The 17,892-nt window shown below is 45.6% G+C and overlaps 1 protein-coding gene across 1 annotated transcript; it reads right to left on the bottom strand.

Annotated features, from left to right (window-relative positions):
* Positions 1 to 13,067: 13,067 nt before the first annotated feature.
* LOC138655206 (rho guanine nucleotide exchange factor 11-like) lies at positions 13,068 to 15,192 on the bottom strand. Its single transcript, XM_069743568.1, has 6 exons — positions 15,007 to 15,192; positions 14,661 to 14,749; positions 14,472 to 14,579; positions 14,266 to 14,345; positions 13,930 to 14,154; positions 13,068 to 13,785 (listed from the first exon to the last, which is right to left on the bottom strand). The coding sequence occupies exons 4-6, from the start codon at positions 14,294 to 14,296 to the stop codon at positions 13,433 to 13,435; spliced, it is 609 nt and encodes a 202-aa protein (XP_069599669.1). The 5' UTR covers positions 14,297 to 14,345; positions 14,472 to 14,579; positions 14,661 to 14,749; positions 15,007 to 15,192; the 3' UTR covers positions 13,068 to 13,432.
* Between the last annotated feature and the right edge of the window lie 2,700 nt (positions 15,193 to 17,892).

Here is a 17,892-nt window from a genome sequence, read left to right as displayed (position 1 = left end):
TCCTGTCACCGCTGAGCCGTCTAAACCGGAGCTGCCGGAATCTCCTCCATTCTCCTCCTGTCACCGCTGAGCCATCTACACCGGAGCTGCCGGAATCTCCTCCATTCTCCTCCTGTCACTCCTGAGCCATCTACACGGGAGCTGCCGGAATCTCCTCCATTCTTCTCCTGTCACCGCGGAGCCGTCTACACCGGAGCTGCCGCAATCTCCTCCTTTCTCCTCCTGTCACCGCTGAGCCGTCTACACTGCAGCTGCTGGAATCTCCTCCATTCTCCTCCTGTCACCGCTGAGCCGTCTACATTGGAGCTGCCGGAATCTCCTCCATTCTTCTCCTGTCACCGCTGAGCCGTCTACACCGGAGCTGCCAGAATCTCCTCCATTCTCCTCCTGTCACTCCTGAGCCATCTACACTGGAGCTGCTTGAATCTCCTCCATTTTCCTCCTGTCACCGCTGAGCCGTCTACACCGGAGCTGCCGGAATCTCCTCCATTCTCCTCCTGTCACCGCTGAGCCATCTACACCGGAGCTGCCAGAATCTCCTCCATTCTCCTCCTGTCACCGCTGAGCCGTCTACATCGGAGCTGCCGGAATCTCCTCCATTCTCCTGTCACCGCTGAGCCATGTACACTGGAGCTGCCGGAATCTCCTCCATTCTCCTCCTGTCACCGCTGAGCCATCTACATCGGAGCTGCCGGAATCTCCTCCATTCTCCTCCTGTCACTGCTGAGCCGTCTACACCGGAGCTGCCGGAATCTCCTCCATTCTCCTGTCACCGCTGAGCCGTCTACACTGGAGCTGCCAGAATCTCCTCCATTCTCCTCCTGTCACCGCTGAGCCATCTACACCGGAGCTGCCGGAATCTCCTCCATTCTCCTGTCACCGCTGAGCCGTCTACACTGGAGCTGCCAGAATCTCCTCCATTCTCCTCCTGTCACCGCTGAGCCATCTACACCGGAGCTGCCGGAATCTCCTCCATTCTCCTCCTGTCACCGCTGAGCCGTCTACACCGGAGCTGCCGGAATCTCCTCTATTCTCCTCCTGTCACCGCTGAGCCGTCTACTCCGGAGCTGCCGGAATCTCCTCCATTCTCCTCCTGTGACCGCTGAGCCGTCTAAACTGGAGCTGCCGGAATCTCCTCCATTCTCCTGTCACCGCTGAGCCGTCTACACCGGAGCTGCCGGAATCTCCTCCATTCTCTTCCTGTCACAGCTGAGCCGTCTACACCAGAGCTGCCGGAATCTCCTCCATTCTCCTCCTGTCACCGCTGAGCCGTCTACACCGGAGCTTCCGGAATCTCCTCCATTCTCCTCCTGTCATAGGGATTACCTTTTTGTGATGGTTATAACCCTGTAAGTACTTCTGCAATAAGACAATCTGTCCATAACGAGAGATAAGATAAATATTATCCCACGACAACTATAATGGGGTGGTCATACTATCATTAATTCCGCCATCTATACCATTACAGTCGATGGAACACTAGAGAATGTGCTGCCAATCAAAGGATGTGCGGCCGACCAATAGTGATTCTTTAGGTTGGCGTTTGGGCATTTTACAGTTTTATGGAAGGGTTAATAATAATAATTTTTGTTTATATAGCGCCAACATAGTCCGCAGCGCTTTACAGATTATAGAGGGGACTTGTACAGACAATAGACATTACAGCATAACATAAATACAGTTCAAAACAGATACCAGGAGGAATGAGGGCCCTGCTGCTCGCAAGCTACAAACTATAGGAAAAGGGGAGACACGAGAGGTGGATGGTAACAATTGCTATAGTTATTCGGACCGGCCATAGTGTAAGGCTCGGGTGTTCATGTAAAGCTGCATGAACCAGTTAACTGCCTAAGTATGTAGCAGTACAGACACAGAGGGCTATTAACAGCATAAAGTGAATGAGAACATGATGCGAGGAACCTGTTTTTTTTTGTTTTGTTTTTTTATAAATAGGCCACACAGGGATCGTTAGGTTAATGCATTGAGGCGGTAGGCCAGTCTGAACAAATGAGTTTTTAGGGTACGCTTAAAACTGTGGGGATTGGGGATTAATCGTATTAACCTAGGTAGTGCATTCCAAAGAATCGGCGCAGCACGTGTAAAGTCTTGGAGACGGGAGTGGGAGGTTCTGATTATTGAGGATGCTAACCTGAGGTCATTAGTGGAGCGGAGGGCACGGGTAGGGTGGTAGACTGAGACCAGAGAGGAGATGTAGGGTGGTGCTGAGCCATGGAGGGCACGGGTAGGGTGGTAGACTGAGACCAGGGAGGAGATGTAGGGTGGTGCTGAGCCATGGAGTGCTTTGTGGATGAGGGTAATAGTTTTGTACTGGATTCTGGAGTGGATGGGTAGCCAGTGTAATGACTGGCACAGGGTAGAGGCATCGGTGTAACGGTTGGTGAGGAATATGATCCTGGCAGCAGCATTCAGGACAGATTGGAGCGGGGAAAGTTTGGTAAGAGGGAGGCCGATTAGTAGAGAGTTACAATAGTCCAGACGAGAATGAATAAGTGAAACAGTAAGGGGAAGGTGAGAGGAGGAACCAGCAAAACATACAGTGAAGGATCGGTCAGAGAGATAGGAGGAGAACCAGGAGAGAACGGTGTCCTTGAGGCTGATGGAGCAGAGCATAGTGAGGAGGAGCTGATGATCCACAGTATCGAATGCTGCAGAGAGATCCAAGAGAATTAGCATGGAGTAGTGACCATTAGATTTAGCTGTTATTAGGTCATTAGAGACTTTAGTGAGGGCAGTTTCAGTAGAGTGTAAAGAGCGGAAGCAGGATTGAAGAGGGTCTAGAAGAGAGTTATCTGAGAGATAGCGGGTAAGACGGGAGTGGACCAGGCGTTCGAGGAGTTTAGAGATGAAGGGAAGATTAGAGACAGGTCTATAATTAGCGGCACAGTTTTGGTCGAGGGATGGTTTTTTAAGTAATGGATGTATGATGGCATGCTTAAATGAGGAGGGAAAAATACTGGAAATGAGGGAAAGGTTGAATATTTTTGTTAGGTGAGAGGTGACAGCCGGGGAAAGGGACTGGAGGAGATGTGACGGAATGGGGTCACTGGTGCAAGTGGTCGGGCGAGAAGATGCAAGGAGCCTGATTACTTCTTCTTTTGTAACTGCTTCAAAGTCAGAGAGTGAACTAGATGCAGTGGAGGAGGGAGGACAGTGCATGGTATGAAGGGATTGGGAGATGATTTCCTGTCGAATGTGGTCAATTTTTTCTTCACACTGGACAATGATCGCAAGCGAATAAGGGCAAGTAAAAAACGCACTATTTTTTTTTAGAAGTGTCCCATCATTTAAAGGATGGAACTGTTATTTCATCACTCTAACCCATAACTAAAAGAAAATAATGGCATTTTTTTTAGATGACAAAGCATCAAGAAAAAAAAATGTTATCAAGAGGATTTATAGTTTTACGAGTTGGTCTAGTGAAGTCAAGTCTTACATTATTGGCACATATCATCCCTGATATACTCTGTTACCGAGGTGTCCCACTTTTTACACCATCTGTGACCTCCATTAGCAGCTTGTTCTCCTGAAGTAATCTGTGTTGCAGTGGGATTCCCTTTTCATAGACCATGTTATGGTATTCTTATGAAAGGATTAAAAGGTGGTACACAAAATAAATAATCATCTCTAGGTCAAAAGGGAAGAACAGAAGCACATTGTTCTCGCTTTTCAGGACCTGTCCTGTCATGCATTTCATGGACAACCCATTGATTGGAGTTGGAAATGTGTAATGCTTTATTTGCCCTGTGGAGACACTGCAGGGAAACTCAACATTGACAGCCAGGTTTCGTTACAGATTGATCATTGGGGAACAATGTTATTTTTATTGTAAGGAAACGCTTTTACCAATTTTTTGTCATCAAAAGCAATGAATCAATTTAAACTCAGAGAACCACATCAGATCACAAGTGAAGCCCTCAACATGAAAGTTTGCTACCAAACATGAAGGAAAGGTAAACTAAAGCACCAAATAGACCCCTCAACTGCAAGGCAGCTTGTTCTAAATTATACATCTGTAGCCCAAATGTAAGCCATGGTTGAGAACATTAATGGTATCAGAAGATCAAGTAATCAGACCCATCTAATTTGTTTCTTTGACCCACTGACAGACTGTGAAATCGATGACCTTACCTTTTCTCACTACTTTGTATGCTTTACTACTATGGTCCTGTTAGCTGTAGCGAGAGGACCGTGAGATTCTGGCTCCAGAGGTCTCCTTGTGTGTCTTTGGATCACTACTCAACCTCCTGGTACAGAATCAAAAACTTATTCATGCATAAGTAACAGTCTCCCCCAGGACTCTGGACACAGCTATGTGGTTGCCTGGAGGGGGGCATTCTTCCTTTGTGGCCTCAGTTACACAACATTTCGTATTACCTCCCTGCTGTCGTAGCTTTTTGGCATCTGGAAGGCTTCTGGTCATCCTGGGAAGAGATCAACACACACGAGCACATACATTTCTACCTGGCGGTAGTTGTATGAAGGCAGTCTACAGTCATTGAAACGGGTAGAGAGGCTTGGGCATGTGTCTGTGGTGCATTGCTTATACTACCTGTGTTGTGCAATGGGGTATATGCCTGAGTAGAATCCAAAAGGGAGCATTATGAAGTTGTGAGTGACCCTCTCATCTACCATGGCACATAAATCCTTAGACCGGTGCATTGGGTTGTGAGCCTCTTGGGTCGTCACAGAGCACAAAGATCTTGGCAGACACATCCGCTGTCCCACCTTCCACAAACCTGCATGGTCCAAAGTACCACTCTGTGACCAGACCTTTGACTCCTTCCCAGTGGATCCCCGAGTCAGAGCCTGCAAGATCCTGAAGGTCAGCTGGTTATACTCAGTGCTTACCATGGTCCGTAGAGGTGCCTCAGGGGTCTCGTGTCGCCATATTCTGGCAGCTTCCTTGGCTGCTTGGTCCTTCTTGCTCGTGCCTTGTTGGTAGAGAGCTTCCTGTGTGTTCTTACCTCAACTATGGCAACCTCTTTCGGGAGCAGTAGTGCGTCCATCACCTGCTTAATGAGGTGCCAGTGTTTGATGGGAATGCCTGCTGCTGTAAGAAAACCTCTTGCCCGCCATATGGGGCCAAAGTTGTGGGTCACTCCAAAAAGATATTCTGATGTCACATTAATGTTGCATCGCTTCCCTTCAGCCCCTCTAAGCGTCTCAATGAGTGCCGTCAACTCCACCTCTTTTTTGGACATGTGAGGAGGGAGTGGTTCTGCTTCTATTACCTCATGCTGTGTGACCACTGTATACCCAGCGTAGAACCGTCCATCCTTTCCGATGCTCCTTCCACCATCTACAAAAAGGTCAATATCTGGATTAATGAGAGGTACACAAGAGACATGTGAGAAATCTGCAGTGTCTCGAGCCATATGGGCAATTCAATTCTACTCATGTGTAGCCTCTCTTGGGTGCCCACTTCTCACGGCCTCTAACTCTTGTTCTATGGTGCTAGCACCCTAAATATCAACATATTCATTAATGATCTGGTAGAAGGTTTACACAGTAAAATATCGATATTTGCAGATGATACAAAACTATGTAAAGCAGTTAATACAAGAGAAGATAGTATTCTGCTACAGATGGATCTGGATAAGTTGGAAACTTGGGCTGAAAGGTGGCAGATGAGGTTTAACAATGATAAATGTAAGGTTATACACATGGGAAGAAGGAATCAATATCACCATTACACACTGAATGGGAAACCACTGGGTAAATCTGACAGGGAGAAGGACTTGGGGATCCTAGTTAATGATAAACTTACCTGGAGCAGCCAGTGCCAGGCAGCAGCTGCCAAGGCAAACAGGATCATGGGGTGCATTAAAAGAGGTCTGGATACACATGATGAGAGCATTATACTGCCTCTGTAAAAATCCCTAGTTAGACCGCACATGGAGTACTGTGTCCAGTTTTGGGCACCGGTGCTCAGGAAGGATATAATGGAACTAGAGAGAGTACAAAGAAGGGCAACAAAATTAATAAAGGGGATGGGAGAACTACAATACCCAGATAGATTAGCGAAATTAGGATTATTTAGTCTAGAAAAAAGACGACTAAGGGGCGATCTAATAACTGTTGTGAGTTCTGTTTTTGAGCTCCCTCTGGTGGTTACTGAGGGTACTGGGTGACTTGTGTTTTTGCAGTCTCTGGTGTTCACCTGTTTCATTATTTTATGGGTGTTTCCTATTTAGCCTGGCTTCTTTGTCATTTCCTCGCCGGCAATCAATGTTACCAGAGTGTCTGTTTTGCCTCTGCTCCCTGCATTTGTATTCTTCAGGACAAGCTAAGTTTTGATTTTCCTGTTTTCCGTTTGGTTTACTTTTGTCTTAGTCCAGCTTGCAGTTATGTAATTTTCCTGCTTCTGGTTGCTCTAGTGAGCTGAAATTACTCCTCATGTTCCATGAGTTGGCACATGAGTACAAGTAATTTCAGGATGGTTTTTTGTAGGGTTTTTCGCTGACCGCGCAGTTCACTTTCGTATCCTCTGCTATCTAGCGTTAGCGGGCCTCACTTTTGCTGATTCTGTTTTCACTACTACGTATGTGCTTTCCTCTCATTTCACCGTTATTACATGTGGGGGGCTGCTATTTCTGTGGGGTTTTTCTCTGGAGGCAAGTGAGGTCTGTGTTTCTTCTTATAGGGGAAGCTAGTCCTCCGGCTGGAGCGAGACGTCTAGAATCATCGTAGGCACGTTCCCCGGCTACTGCTATTTGTGTGTTAAGTTCAGGATCGCGGTCAGTGCAGTTTCCATCATCCTAGAGCTGGTTTTTATTATTGTGCTTGTCCTTGGTGATTCCCTGCCATTGGGATCATGACAGTATTGCCGGCCAGTAAAAATATTATTTGGTTTTTCGTTTTGGCTGAAGTAGGAGGAAAAGTAGTCTGAGAAATTTTTATTTTATTTTTTTTTTTCTCTTTCTCCTCCTCTTAATCTTTGAATGGCCCTGACTTGAGCTGTTTATTATGGACGTCCAGAGTTTGGCTTCCAGCCTGAATAATCTTGCTGCTAAGGTTCAAAATATACAAGATTTTGTTGTACATACGCCTATCTCTGAACCTAGAATTTCTGTCCCAGAGTTTTTTTCTGGAGATAGATCTAATTTTTTGAATTTTAGGAATAATTGCAAGTTGTTTCTTTCCTTAAAATCTCGTTCCTCGGGAGACCCTGCTCAGCAAGTCAAAATTATTATATCTTTCCTGCGGGGGGATCCTCAGAATTGGGCATTTGCATTGGCACCAGGGGATCCTGCGTTGCTCAATGTGGATGCGTTTTTTCTGGCATTAGGTTTGCTCTATGAGGAACCTAATTTAGAGATTCAGGCTGAAAAAGCTTTATTAGCTCTCTCTCAGGGGCAAGATGAAGCAGAAATATATTGTCAGAAATTTCGGAAATGGTCGGTGCTTACTCAGTGGAATGAGTGCGCTCTGGCTGCAAAATTCAAAGATGGTCTGTCTGAGGCCATTAAAGATGTTATGGTGGGGTTTCCGGCGCCTACAGGTCTGAATGAGTCCATAACTATGGCTATTCAGATTGATCGGCGTTTGCGGGAGCGCAAACCTGTGCATCATTTGGCGGTGCCTTCTGAACAGGCACCTGAGATAATGCAATGTGATAGAATTCAGTCCAGAAGTGAACGACAAAATTATAGACGGAAAAATGGATTGTGTTTTTATTGTGGTGATTCAGCTCATGTTATATCAGCATGCTCTAAACGCACAAAAAAGGTTGATAAGTCTGTCGCCAGTTGTACTTTACAGTCTAAGTTCATTCTGACTGTGACGCTGATTTGTTCATTGTCATCCATCTCCGTCGATGCCTATGTTGATTCAGGCGCTGCCCTGAGTCTTATGGATTGGTCATTTGCCAAACGCTGTGGGTTTAGCCTGGAACCTCTGGAAGTTCCTATTCCTTTGAAAGGAATTGACTCCACGCCTTTGGCTATGAATAAACCTCAGTACTGGACACAGGTGACCATGCGTATGACTCCCGTTCATCAGGAGGTGATTCGCTTCCTGGTACTGTATAATTTACATGATGTCTTAGTGCTTGGGCTGCCATGGTTACAAACTCATAATCCAGTCTTGGACTGGAAAACAATGTCTGTGTTAAGCTGGGGATGTCAGGGGGTTCATGATTATGCATCTCCGATTTCTATCGCTTCATCTACTCCTTCTGAGGTTCCGGTATTTCTGTCTGATTATCGGGAGGTTTTTGAGGAACCTAAGCTCAGTTCGCTTCCTCCTCACAGGGACTGCGATTGCGCTATTGATTTGATTCCGGGCAGTAAGTTCCCTAAAGGTCGGTTGTTTAATCTGTCTGTGCCAGAGCATACTGCTATGCGGAATTATATTAAGGAGTCCTTGGAAAAGGGGCTTATCCGTCCTTCTTCGTCCCCTTTGGGAGCAGGTTTTTTTTTTGTGGCTAAGAAAGATGGTTCCTTGAGGCCTTGCATAGATTATCGTCTTTTGAATAAGATTACAGTCAAATATCAGTATCCTTTGCCATTGTTGACTGATCTGTTTGCTCGCATTAAGGGGGCTAAATGGTTCACTAAGATTGATCTTAGGGGTGCGTATAATCTTGTGCGGATAAGGCAGGGTGATGAGTGGAAAACCGCATTTAATACGCCTGAGGGCCATTTCGAGTATTTAGTGATGCCTTTTGGACTTTCTAATGCTCCTTCTGTCTTCCAGTCTTTTATGCACGATATTTTCCGTGAATATCTGGATAAATTTATTATCGTGTATTTGGATGATATCTTGGTTTTTTCTGATGACTGGGAATCTCATGTTCAGCAGGTCAGGAAGGTGTTTCAGGTCCTGCGGGCTAATTCTTTGTTTGTGAAGGGTTCTAAATGTCTCTTTGGGGTCCAGAAGATTTCTTTTCTGGGGTGTATTTTTTCCCCTTCTACTATTGAGATGGATCCCGTCAAGGTTCAGGCTATTTGTGACTGGACGCAACCTAAATCTCTTAAGAGTCTGCAGAAGTTCTTGGGCTTTGCTAATTTTTATCGTCGCTTCATAACTAATTTTTCTGGTGTGGTTAAGCCTTTGACGGATTTGACTAAAAAGGGTGCTGATGTTGCTGATTGGTCTCCTGCGGCTGTGGAGGCCTTTCGGGAACTTAAGCGCCGGTTTTCTTCTGCTCCCGTGTTGCGTCAGCCAGATACGTCGCTTCCTTTTCAGGTTGAGGTTGATGCTTCCGAGATCGGTGCGGGGGCGGTTTTGTCTCAGAGAGGTTCCGATGGCTCAGCGATGAAGCCATGTGCGTTCTTTTCTAGAAAATTTTCGCCCGCCGAACGGAATTATGATGTTGGTAATCGGGAGCTTTTGGCTATTAAGTGGGCATTTGAGGAGTGGCGTCATTGGCTTGAGGGTGCTAGACATCGTGTGGTGGTCTTGACTGATCACAAAAATCTGATGTACCTTGAGTCTGCCAAGCGTCTGAATCCTAGACAGGCTCGTTGGTCACTGTTTTTCTCCCGTTTCAATTTTGTGGTTTCATACCTGCCAGGTTCAAAGAATGTGAAGGCGGATGCTCTTTCTAGGAGTTTTGTGCCTGACACCCCTGGAAATTCTGAGCCTACTGGTATCCTTAGGGAGGGGGTGATTTTGTCGGCAGTCTCTCCAGACTTGCGACGTGCTCTGCAGGAGTTTCAGGCGGATAAACCTGATCGTTGTCCGCCGGAAAGACTGTTTGTCCCAGATAATTGGACCAGTAGAGTCATCTCCGAGGTCCATTCTTCTGTGTTGGCGGGTCATCCTGGGATATTTGGTACTAGAGACTTGGTGGCCAGGTCTTTTTGGTGGCCTTCCTTGTCGAGGAATGTGCGTTCTTTCGTGCAGTCTTGTGGAGTCTGTGCTCAGGCTAAGCCTTGCTGTTCTCGGGCCAGTGGATTGTTGTTACCTTTGTCTATCCCGAAGAGGCCTTGGACGCACATTTCCATGGACTTTATTTCGGATCTCCCTGTCTCTCAAAAAATGTCCGTCATATGGGTTGTGTGTGACCGCTTTTCTAAAATGGTTCATCTGGTACCCTTGCCTAAGTTACCTTCTTCCTTCCTCTGAGTTGGTCCCTCTGTTTTTTCAAAACGTGGTCCGTTTGCATGGCATTCCGGAGAACATCGTTTCTGACAGGGGATCTCAGTTTGTGTCCAGATTTTGGCGGACGTTTTGTGCTAAGATGGGTATTGATTTGTCCTTTTCGTCTGCGTTCCACCCCCAGACGAATGGTCAGACGGAACAAACTAATCAGACTTTGGAAACTTATTTGAGGTGTTTTGTTTCTGCTGATCAGGATGACTGGGTTTCCTTTTTGCCGCTTGCCGAGTTTGCCCTTAATAATCGGGCTAGTTCTGCTACCTTGGTTTCTCCTTTCTTTTGTAATTCGGGGTTTCATCCTCGTTTTTCCTCTGGTCAGGTGGAGCCTTCTGATTGTCCTGGAGTGGACATGGTGGTGGATAGGTTGCATCGGATCTGGAGTCATGTGGTGGACAATTTGAAGTTGTCTCAGGAGAAGGCTCAGCACTTTGCTAATCGCCATCGCCGCGTGGGTCCTCGACTTTTTGTTGGGGACTTGGTGTGGTTGTCTTCTCGTTTTGTTCCTATGAAGGTCTCTTCTCCTAAGTTTAAGCCTCGGTTCATCGGTCCTTATAAGATCTTGGAAATTCTTAACCCTGTGTCGTTTCGTTTGGATCTTCCGGCATCGTTTGCTATTCATAATGTGTTCCATCGGTCGTTGTTGCGGAGGTATGAGGTACCTGTCGTTCCTTCTCCTGAGCCTCGTGCTCCGGTGCTGGTGGAGGGTGAGTTGGAGTATGTTGTGGAGAAGATCTTGGATTCTCGTGTTTCCAGACGGAGGCTCCAGTATTTGGTTAAGTGGAAGGGTTATGGTCAGGAGGATAATTCTTGGGTGAATGCCTCTGATGTTCATGCTACCGATTTGGTCCGTGCTTTTCATAGGGCTCATCCTGGTCGCCCTGGTGGTTCTCGTGAGGGTTCGGTGACCCCTCCTCAAGGGGGGGGTACTGTTGTGAGTTCTGTTTTTGGGCTCCCTCTGGTGGTTACTGAGGGTACTGGGTGACTTGTGTTTTTGCAGTCTCTGGTGTTCACCTGTTTCATTATTTTATGGGTGTTTCCTATTTAGCCTGGCTTCTTTGTCATTTCCTCACCGGCAATCAATGTTACCAGAGTGTCTGTTTTGCCTCTGCTCCCTGCATTTGTATTCTTCAGGACAAGCTAAGTTTTGATTTTCCTGTTTTCCGTTTGGTTTACTTTTGTCTTAGTCCAGCTTGCAGTTATGTAATTTTCCTGCTTCTGGTTGCTCTAGTGAGCTGAAATTACTCCTCATGTTCCATGAGTTGGCACATGAGTACAAGTAATTTCAGGATGGTTTTTTGTAGGGTTTTTCGCTGACCGCGCAGTTCACTTTCTTATCCTCTGCTATCTAGCGTTAGCGGGCCTCACTTTTGCTGATTCTGTTTTCATTACTACGTATGTGCTTTCCTCTCATTTCACCGTTATTACATGTGGGGGGCTGCTATTTCTGTGGGGTTTTTCTCTGGAGGCAAGTGAGGTCTGTGTTTCTTCTTATAGGGGAAGCTAGTCCTCCGGCTGGAGCGAGACGTCTAGAATCATCGTAGGCACGTTCCCCGGCTACTGCTATTTGTGTGTTAAGTTCAGGATCGCGGTCAGCGCAGTTTCCATCATCCTAGAGCTGGTTTTTATTATTGTGCTTGTCCTTGGTGATTCCCTGCCATTGGGATCATGACAAATAACCATGTATAAGTATATAAGGGGACAATACAAATATCTCGCTGAGGATCTGTTTATACCAAGGAAGGTGACGGGCACAAGGGGGCATTCTTTGCGTCTGGAGGAGAGAAGGTTTTTCCACCAACATAGAAGAGGATTCTTTACTGTTAGGGCAGTGAGAATCTGGAATTGCTTGCCTGAGGAGGTGGTGATGGCGAACTTAGTCGAGGGGTTCAAGAGAGGCCTGGATGTCTTCCTGGAGCAGAACAATATTGTATCATACAATTATTAGGTTCTGTAGAAGGACGTAGATCTGGGGATTTATTATGATGGAATATAGGCTGAACTGGATGGACAAATGTCTTTTTTCGGCCTTACTAACTATGTTACTATGTTACACGGTGTGTAGATCCGTAATTCCCCTTCTCTGCTCCTTAGTAGCCTATACTGAACACTCAGCCAATAGGCGTGCGGACTGCGGGGATAATGATTAGTGATTTGGCCCTTGTGACCGCCGCAGCGTCACTCACAAATCCCACTCAGGCCTCCTGGTCTATCTAAGGGCACCTTCTTCAGATGTAATATGGCATACACAGAAATCCTATAACCAGAGAACAGAACTAACTAGCAGCAGGCATATTGATGTGATCAGAATCTAGGGGGCAGCTTGTGCGTACATACAAGGCAGGACAGACAGACAGACGGACTGACCTCTGACCCAGAGTGCCCCGAAGGGTCGCTGGAGGGAACTGCAGAGGCCCTATCCCGATTCAACCGGCTTTTTACACCGTATCTCTATCACTCCCCAAAAGGACGTCTCCTGATGGGTGAATTCACACACTCATGCACTCTTCAGTAATATGCTAGACATATAACAAGACATATAACAGAGATAGCAGCACATAAAATCGACCAGTCCAATATGCCTTTCAAATATCACGTGGATATTCTGTGGTTCTTTGCCAAACACTATGGGCGGCTTTGTAGACAGATCTGACGATACCATACCTAGAGGCTCGGCTGCAGATTATGAGACAGATGGAGACACAGAGATTTTGTAAGAATCTAATGGTTCTTACCTTTCCGCGGATTGTCTGTGTGTCCTTAATCTCAGGTCTGCGATGTACCGGGCATCAGATATGTTGGTGATCAGCCGTTGTGGCCGCCCACCCAGGGGCGCCAAAAATGTTAGGGTGGTCTGCAAGTCAGACCCTCAGGGATATTGGATGGCTGCCAAATGTGTGAGTTCTCCAGAGAAATGATGGACAGAGACAGAAGTGAATCTGTTTCAGAAGCCATAACGTTTACTGGTTACATGCAGTTATATACACTTTTGAGTAGGCGTATACATGATGTTTGTGCGAAAATCAGCTGTTTATTACATATGAGATCATTCTTAATTCATCAGGTTTATTCCTAATAAGGACAGAACTGTGGACAGGTGATCCTTACCTAAGAGGTAACTTGGGTTTAGACACGTAAGGGGCTAATGTCCCAAGTCTCATCTCTTGAGTAGCTTTTTACCTTTCTCAGCAATTCTAATTGGTAATCAATAGTTAGCAGGATGACTTAGCAGAGTAAGGCCTGTCTTGGACATATTCAGAGACATATGTATGAATTATGAGAACACATTAAGGTGGTCCCTGATTCCCTATCAGTCCTCAGAATTTGTATGTGATTGATCATTTTGGTTCTCAAGTTCAGAACTCCCTTTCAAGTGGCTATCGACCATATCCCACATACTATGCTCTGCATCTTTCGAACCTTGCCGCTTGTGCCGATAAGCGAAGTCCTCCGCAGTCCTGCTGCTTTCTGCAATACTAGAGTGTTGTGGTGACACTTCTCCCAGACCATCATCTAGAGTATCTGTTACAGATTCTGTCACCATCTCACATGGGTACCCTGCCCCATCAGACACTGAAGGCGTAGGCGTGTGGTCATCCTCTGAATGATCCGAATGTCTCATGGGGAGAAGCCTCCGTAGAATCAGCTGACGGAGATTCTGGACTAAAGAGAGATTAATTTCAATCAAGGGTCAAACTATAATGGTCAGTGAACCTAAAGCCTACACTAGACCAATGTTACAAAACAGAAGTCTCAGCAGATCATCTACAACCAAGTGACCAAAATGTGAACAAGTTTATATCTTACCATCTTCCAGTGCAGATTCTGCCAAACCTTCACTCACTGAAGGCCACCGGTAGGCGAGGTAAGTGGGATCAGACCGGTCCTCCAAACCCCCTCCTGTATCTTCCACTTGAGATGGAAATGGCAATTGTGTAGGAGTCTGTGCTTCATCTTCTTCTAGGCTTTCCGATTCTTCTAGAAGAACATCAGTCTTATGAGAGTGTCCCAGGAACTCTCCTTGATTCTCATCTGCAGGGACAGAGCATCAAGCAAGAGATCACATGAAATTATTTGGTCTCTCTTGAAATTATGGAGGAAAAATCGAATAGATGAGATTATTTAGTAAAGAACACAATTTACCAATTGTGAGGTCTTCACTGTTGGTTCTCATACTTGCTTCGGACAATAAATTTTGGATGCCTGCATCCTGTAACACCGAACTGCAGAAGACAGAGGGACAGTGTTACATCCAGTAAGTTTAGATATTTCTTTAAGAAAACTACCTTGATCCAATTGTATATCAGACATGAGTAAAAGACGCCAAGATGGACAATATTTGACCTCACCTCTTAGAAGGTGTCCCGGAATGGACTACGCTCTGAGTGCTCAGTTTTATAAAGGTAGGTGGATGTCTCGTGGCACTTTTGGCAGCTTCTTCAAGTAGGTCTTTCCACCTATTGGAAATATGGGAGGTCATAAAAAGCTAGATACGAAAATACATCCCTTCTGACAACACCTTCTACAGCAAGACTTACGTGTTTTTCTCAGAAGATGTCAGTGCCACCAACTCATAGATCTAAGGGCCTAAGTCCATATGTGCAAATAATGAAGAAGGCTCTCTTATCTGTCAAAGGAAAAAAGACAACAACACAAACTATGATCAATAGACTGTCAAGGGAGCTGTTATCCATTACAAAATTGCTACAACATATCTGGTCATTAAAGGGCAATTCCCATCTAAGACCTTTGTGGCAGAGTATATGACAAGTGCGAGATGGGAATACCCCCTTAGTTCATTAATGTCCAGTGTCAATTCTCAACACAACGTTAAGGTATCCAAATAGGAGCTCAACATCTCCCATGGATCCTCTTCCTTCATACCTTATCGAGTCGTCACCTGTGGCTACTGATCGGACCAGAACAGAGTTCAGCTTGATAACAGGACTGAATGTTTGCTTGGTATCGGAAGACACCACTGAGGTCTTGCTGTGACACTTAAGCACCAGCTTCTCGTCTTGTTTCTGAAGCAGAACTAAAAGATCTTCCAAGAGAAGAACATGCAGATCTGTGGGACAAGAACCAAGACCACACACATTAGTTATTGGACAATGGCTTATTGACCATATCCCAGATTACCAACTAGTTTAACCCCTTAAGGACGCAGCCATTTTTCATTTTTGTGCTTTCGTCCTTTCCACGCTTTCTTTGAAGAGCTGTAACTTTTGCATTTTTCTATCATCATAGCCATGCGAGGGCTTGTTTTTTTTAATCAATAAACTTTTATTGAACGCCAAACAATTTACAGTAGAATATTTTACATGACATCATACAGTATATATATATAGCAATAGTACCCATATAAACCAATTATTCTTTCAATGAGATTCAAATAACCACAATACAGTTCTCCGCTTCCCAACCCAGAACTAACATCCACCCTCCCCCACCGTGTGTATTACAATAAAACCATACCCATGGTGATATACGGTAGGTGTTAGGGTACCGTCACACAGTGCCATTTTGATCGCTACGACGGTACGATTCGTGACGTTCCAGCGATATCCATACGATATCGCTGTGTCTGACACGCAGCAGCGATCAGGGATCCTGCTGAGAATCGTACGTCGTAGCAGATCGTTTGGAACATTCTTTCGTCGCTGGATCTCCCGCTGTCATCGCTAGATCAGTGTGTGTGACACCGATCTAGCGATGCGTTCGCTTGTAACCAGGGTAAACATCGGGTTACTAAGCACAGGGCCGCGCTTAGTAACCCGATGTTGACCCTGGTTACCAGCGTAAATGTAAAAAAAAAAAAAACAGTACATACTTATATTCCGGTGTCCGTCAGGTTCCTTGCCGTCTGCTTCCCACACTCACTGACTGCCGTAAAGTGAAAGCAGAGCACAGCGGTGACGTCACCGCTGTGCTGTGCTTTCACTTTACGGCCGGCAGTCAGTGAGTGCGGGAAGCAGACGGCAAGGGATGGACACCGGAATGTAAGTATGTACTGTTTGTTTTTTTTTACACTGGTAACCAGGGTAAACATCGGGTTACTAAGCGCGGTCCTGCGCTTAGTAACCCGATGTTTACCCTGGTTACCCGGGGACTTCGGCATCGTTGGTCGCTGGAGAGCTGTCTGTGTGACAGCTCCCCAGCGACCACACAACGACTTACCAACGATCACGGCCAGGTCGTATCGCTGGTCGTGATCGTTGGTAAATCGTATAGTGTGACGGTACCCTTACTCTTAGACAATTAGTCAAATACATTATCCTACTTCCCAGACAGGTGGTAATCATAATTTACAGGATCAGTACACTAAATAAGACGTCTCTAGCCAGCTCCTCCGAAATCACAGCTGTGCACCTAATCCAGTCTCCTCATACTTTACCAAATTTATCAACCGCCCCGCTCTTGATATAAACCCCTTTTTTTCATTAAGATAGTAGAGTTGAGAGCTTGGACCACTTCTAAACAAGTAGGTCTGGTTGCCGGCCAGTGTGTGGCTATAGATTTTCTAATCTGGTAGAGTACTTTAACAATAGCTAACTGTACCTGTGGAGATCATCCCACCTTCCCCGTTAATCCTAACACACAGGTTTTCGCACTAAGTGTGGTTGAATATGAAACACTTCACTATTAATCTACCAACCACCTCCAATGTCGCCCCAGTCTCGGGCATGACCAAAGCATGTGCATCAGGTCCGCATTTTGTTCCCTGCAACGCGGACAACAGTCATCCATCTTTAGGCCCATTCTATACAATACCTTGGGTTTCCTATACACTCTATGAACTAGTAACAGCTGAGACCTTCTCTGCATCGTGTTTATTGAAAGCAACCCTGGAGATTCCAGCACCTCTTCCTATTCCTCTGTAGGAATGTTACCCACATCCTCATCAAGATGTGCTTAATGCCATGCAAAACTCACCTGTCAGTATTTCTAAATACTGGTTTAGGAAAATGCACAACATTCACTAAAATTGACAAATCTCCAGGCCCGGATGGGATACACCCTCGAGTACTGCAGGAACTAAGTACAGTCATTGATAGACCATTGTTTTTAATCTTTAGAGACTCCATAATAACAGGGTCTGTACCACAGGACTGGCGTATAGCAAATGTGGTGCCAATATTCAAAAAGGGGACAAAAACTGAACTCGGAAATTATAGGCCAGTAAGCTTAACCTCTACTGTGGGTAAAATCCTGGAGGGCATTCTAAGGGATGATATACTGGAGTATCTGAAGAGAAATAACCTCATGACCCAGTATCAGCACGGGTTTACTAGGGACCGTTCATGTCAGACTAATTTGATCAGTTTCTATGAAGAGGTAAGTTCTGGACTGGACTAAGGGAACCCAGTGGACGTAGTGTATATGGACTTTTCAGAAGCTTTTGATACGGTGCCACACAAAAGGTTGATACATAAAATGAGAATAATGGGGATAGGGGAAAATATGTGTAAGTGGGTTGAGAGCTGGCTCAGGGATAGGAAACAAAGGGTGGTTATTAATGGAGCACACTCGGACTGGGTCGCGGTTAGCAGTGGGGTACCACAGGGGTCAGTATTGGGCCCTCTTCTTTTTAACATATTTATTAATGACCTTGTAGGGGGCATTCAGAGTAGAATTTCAATATTTGCAGATGACACTAAACTCTGCAGGGTAATTAATACAGAGGAGGACAATTTTATATTACAGGATGATTTATGTAAACTAGAAGCTTGGGCTGATAAATGGCAAATGAGCTTTAATGGGGATAAATGT

This window comes from Ranitomeya imitator, unplaced genomic scaffold (genome assembly GCF_032444005.1).
Source record: "Ranitomeya imitator isolate aRanImi1 unplaced genomic scaffold, aRanImi1.pri SCAFFOLD_242, whole genome shotgun sequence".
Classification (NCBI taxonomy): Eukaryota; Metazoa; Chordata; class Amphibia; order Anura; family Dendrobatidae; genus Ranitomeya; species Ranitomeya imitator.
The sequence above is the reverse complement of the archived record's forward strand: the minus strand, read 5'-3'. Positions and strand labels throughout refer to the sequence as shown.

What these genes read in the sequence shown, in the direction of transcription:
- LOC138655206 (XM_069743568.1), bottom strand. Translation starts at nt 14,296, where the DNA reads ATGAGAACCAACAGTGAAGACCTCACAATTG. An exon ending in CAGTGAAGACCTCACAATTG is followed by an intron (nt 14,155 to 14,265) that starts GTAAATTGTGTT and finishes CTGTCCCTGCAG; the next exon opens with ATGAGAATCAAGGAGAGTTC. An exon ending in AGAATCTGCACTGGAAGATG is followed by an intron (nt 13,786 to 13,929) that starts GTAAGATATAAA and finishes ATCTCTCTTTAG; the next exon opens with TCCAGAATCTCCGTCAGCTG.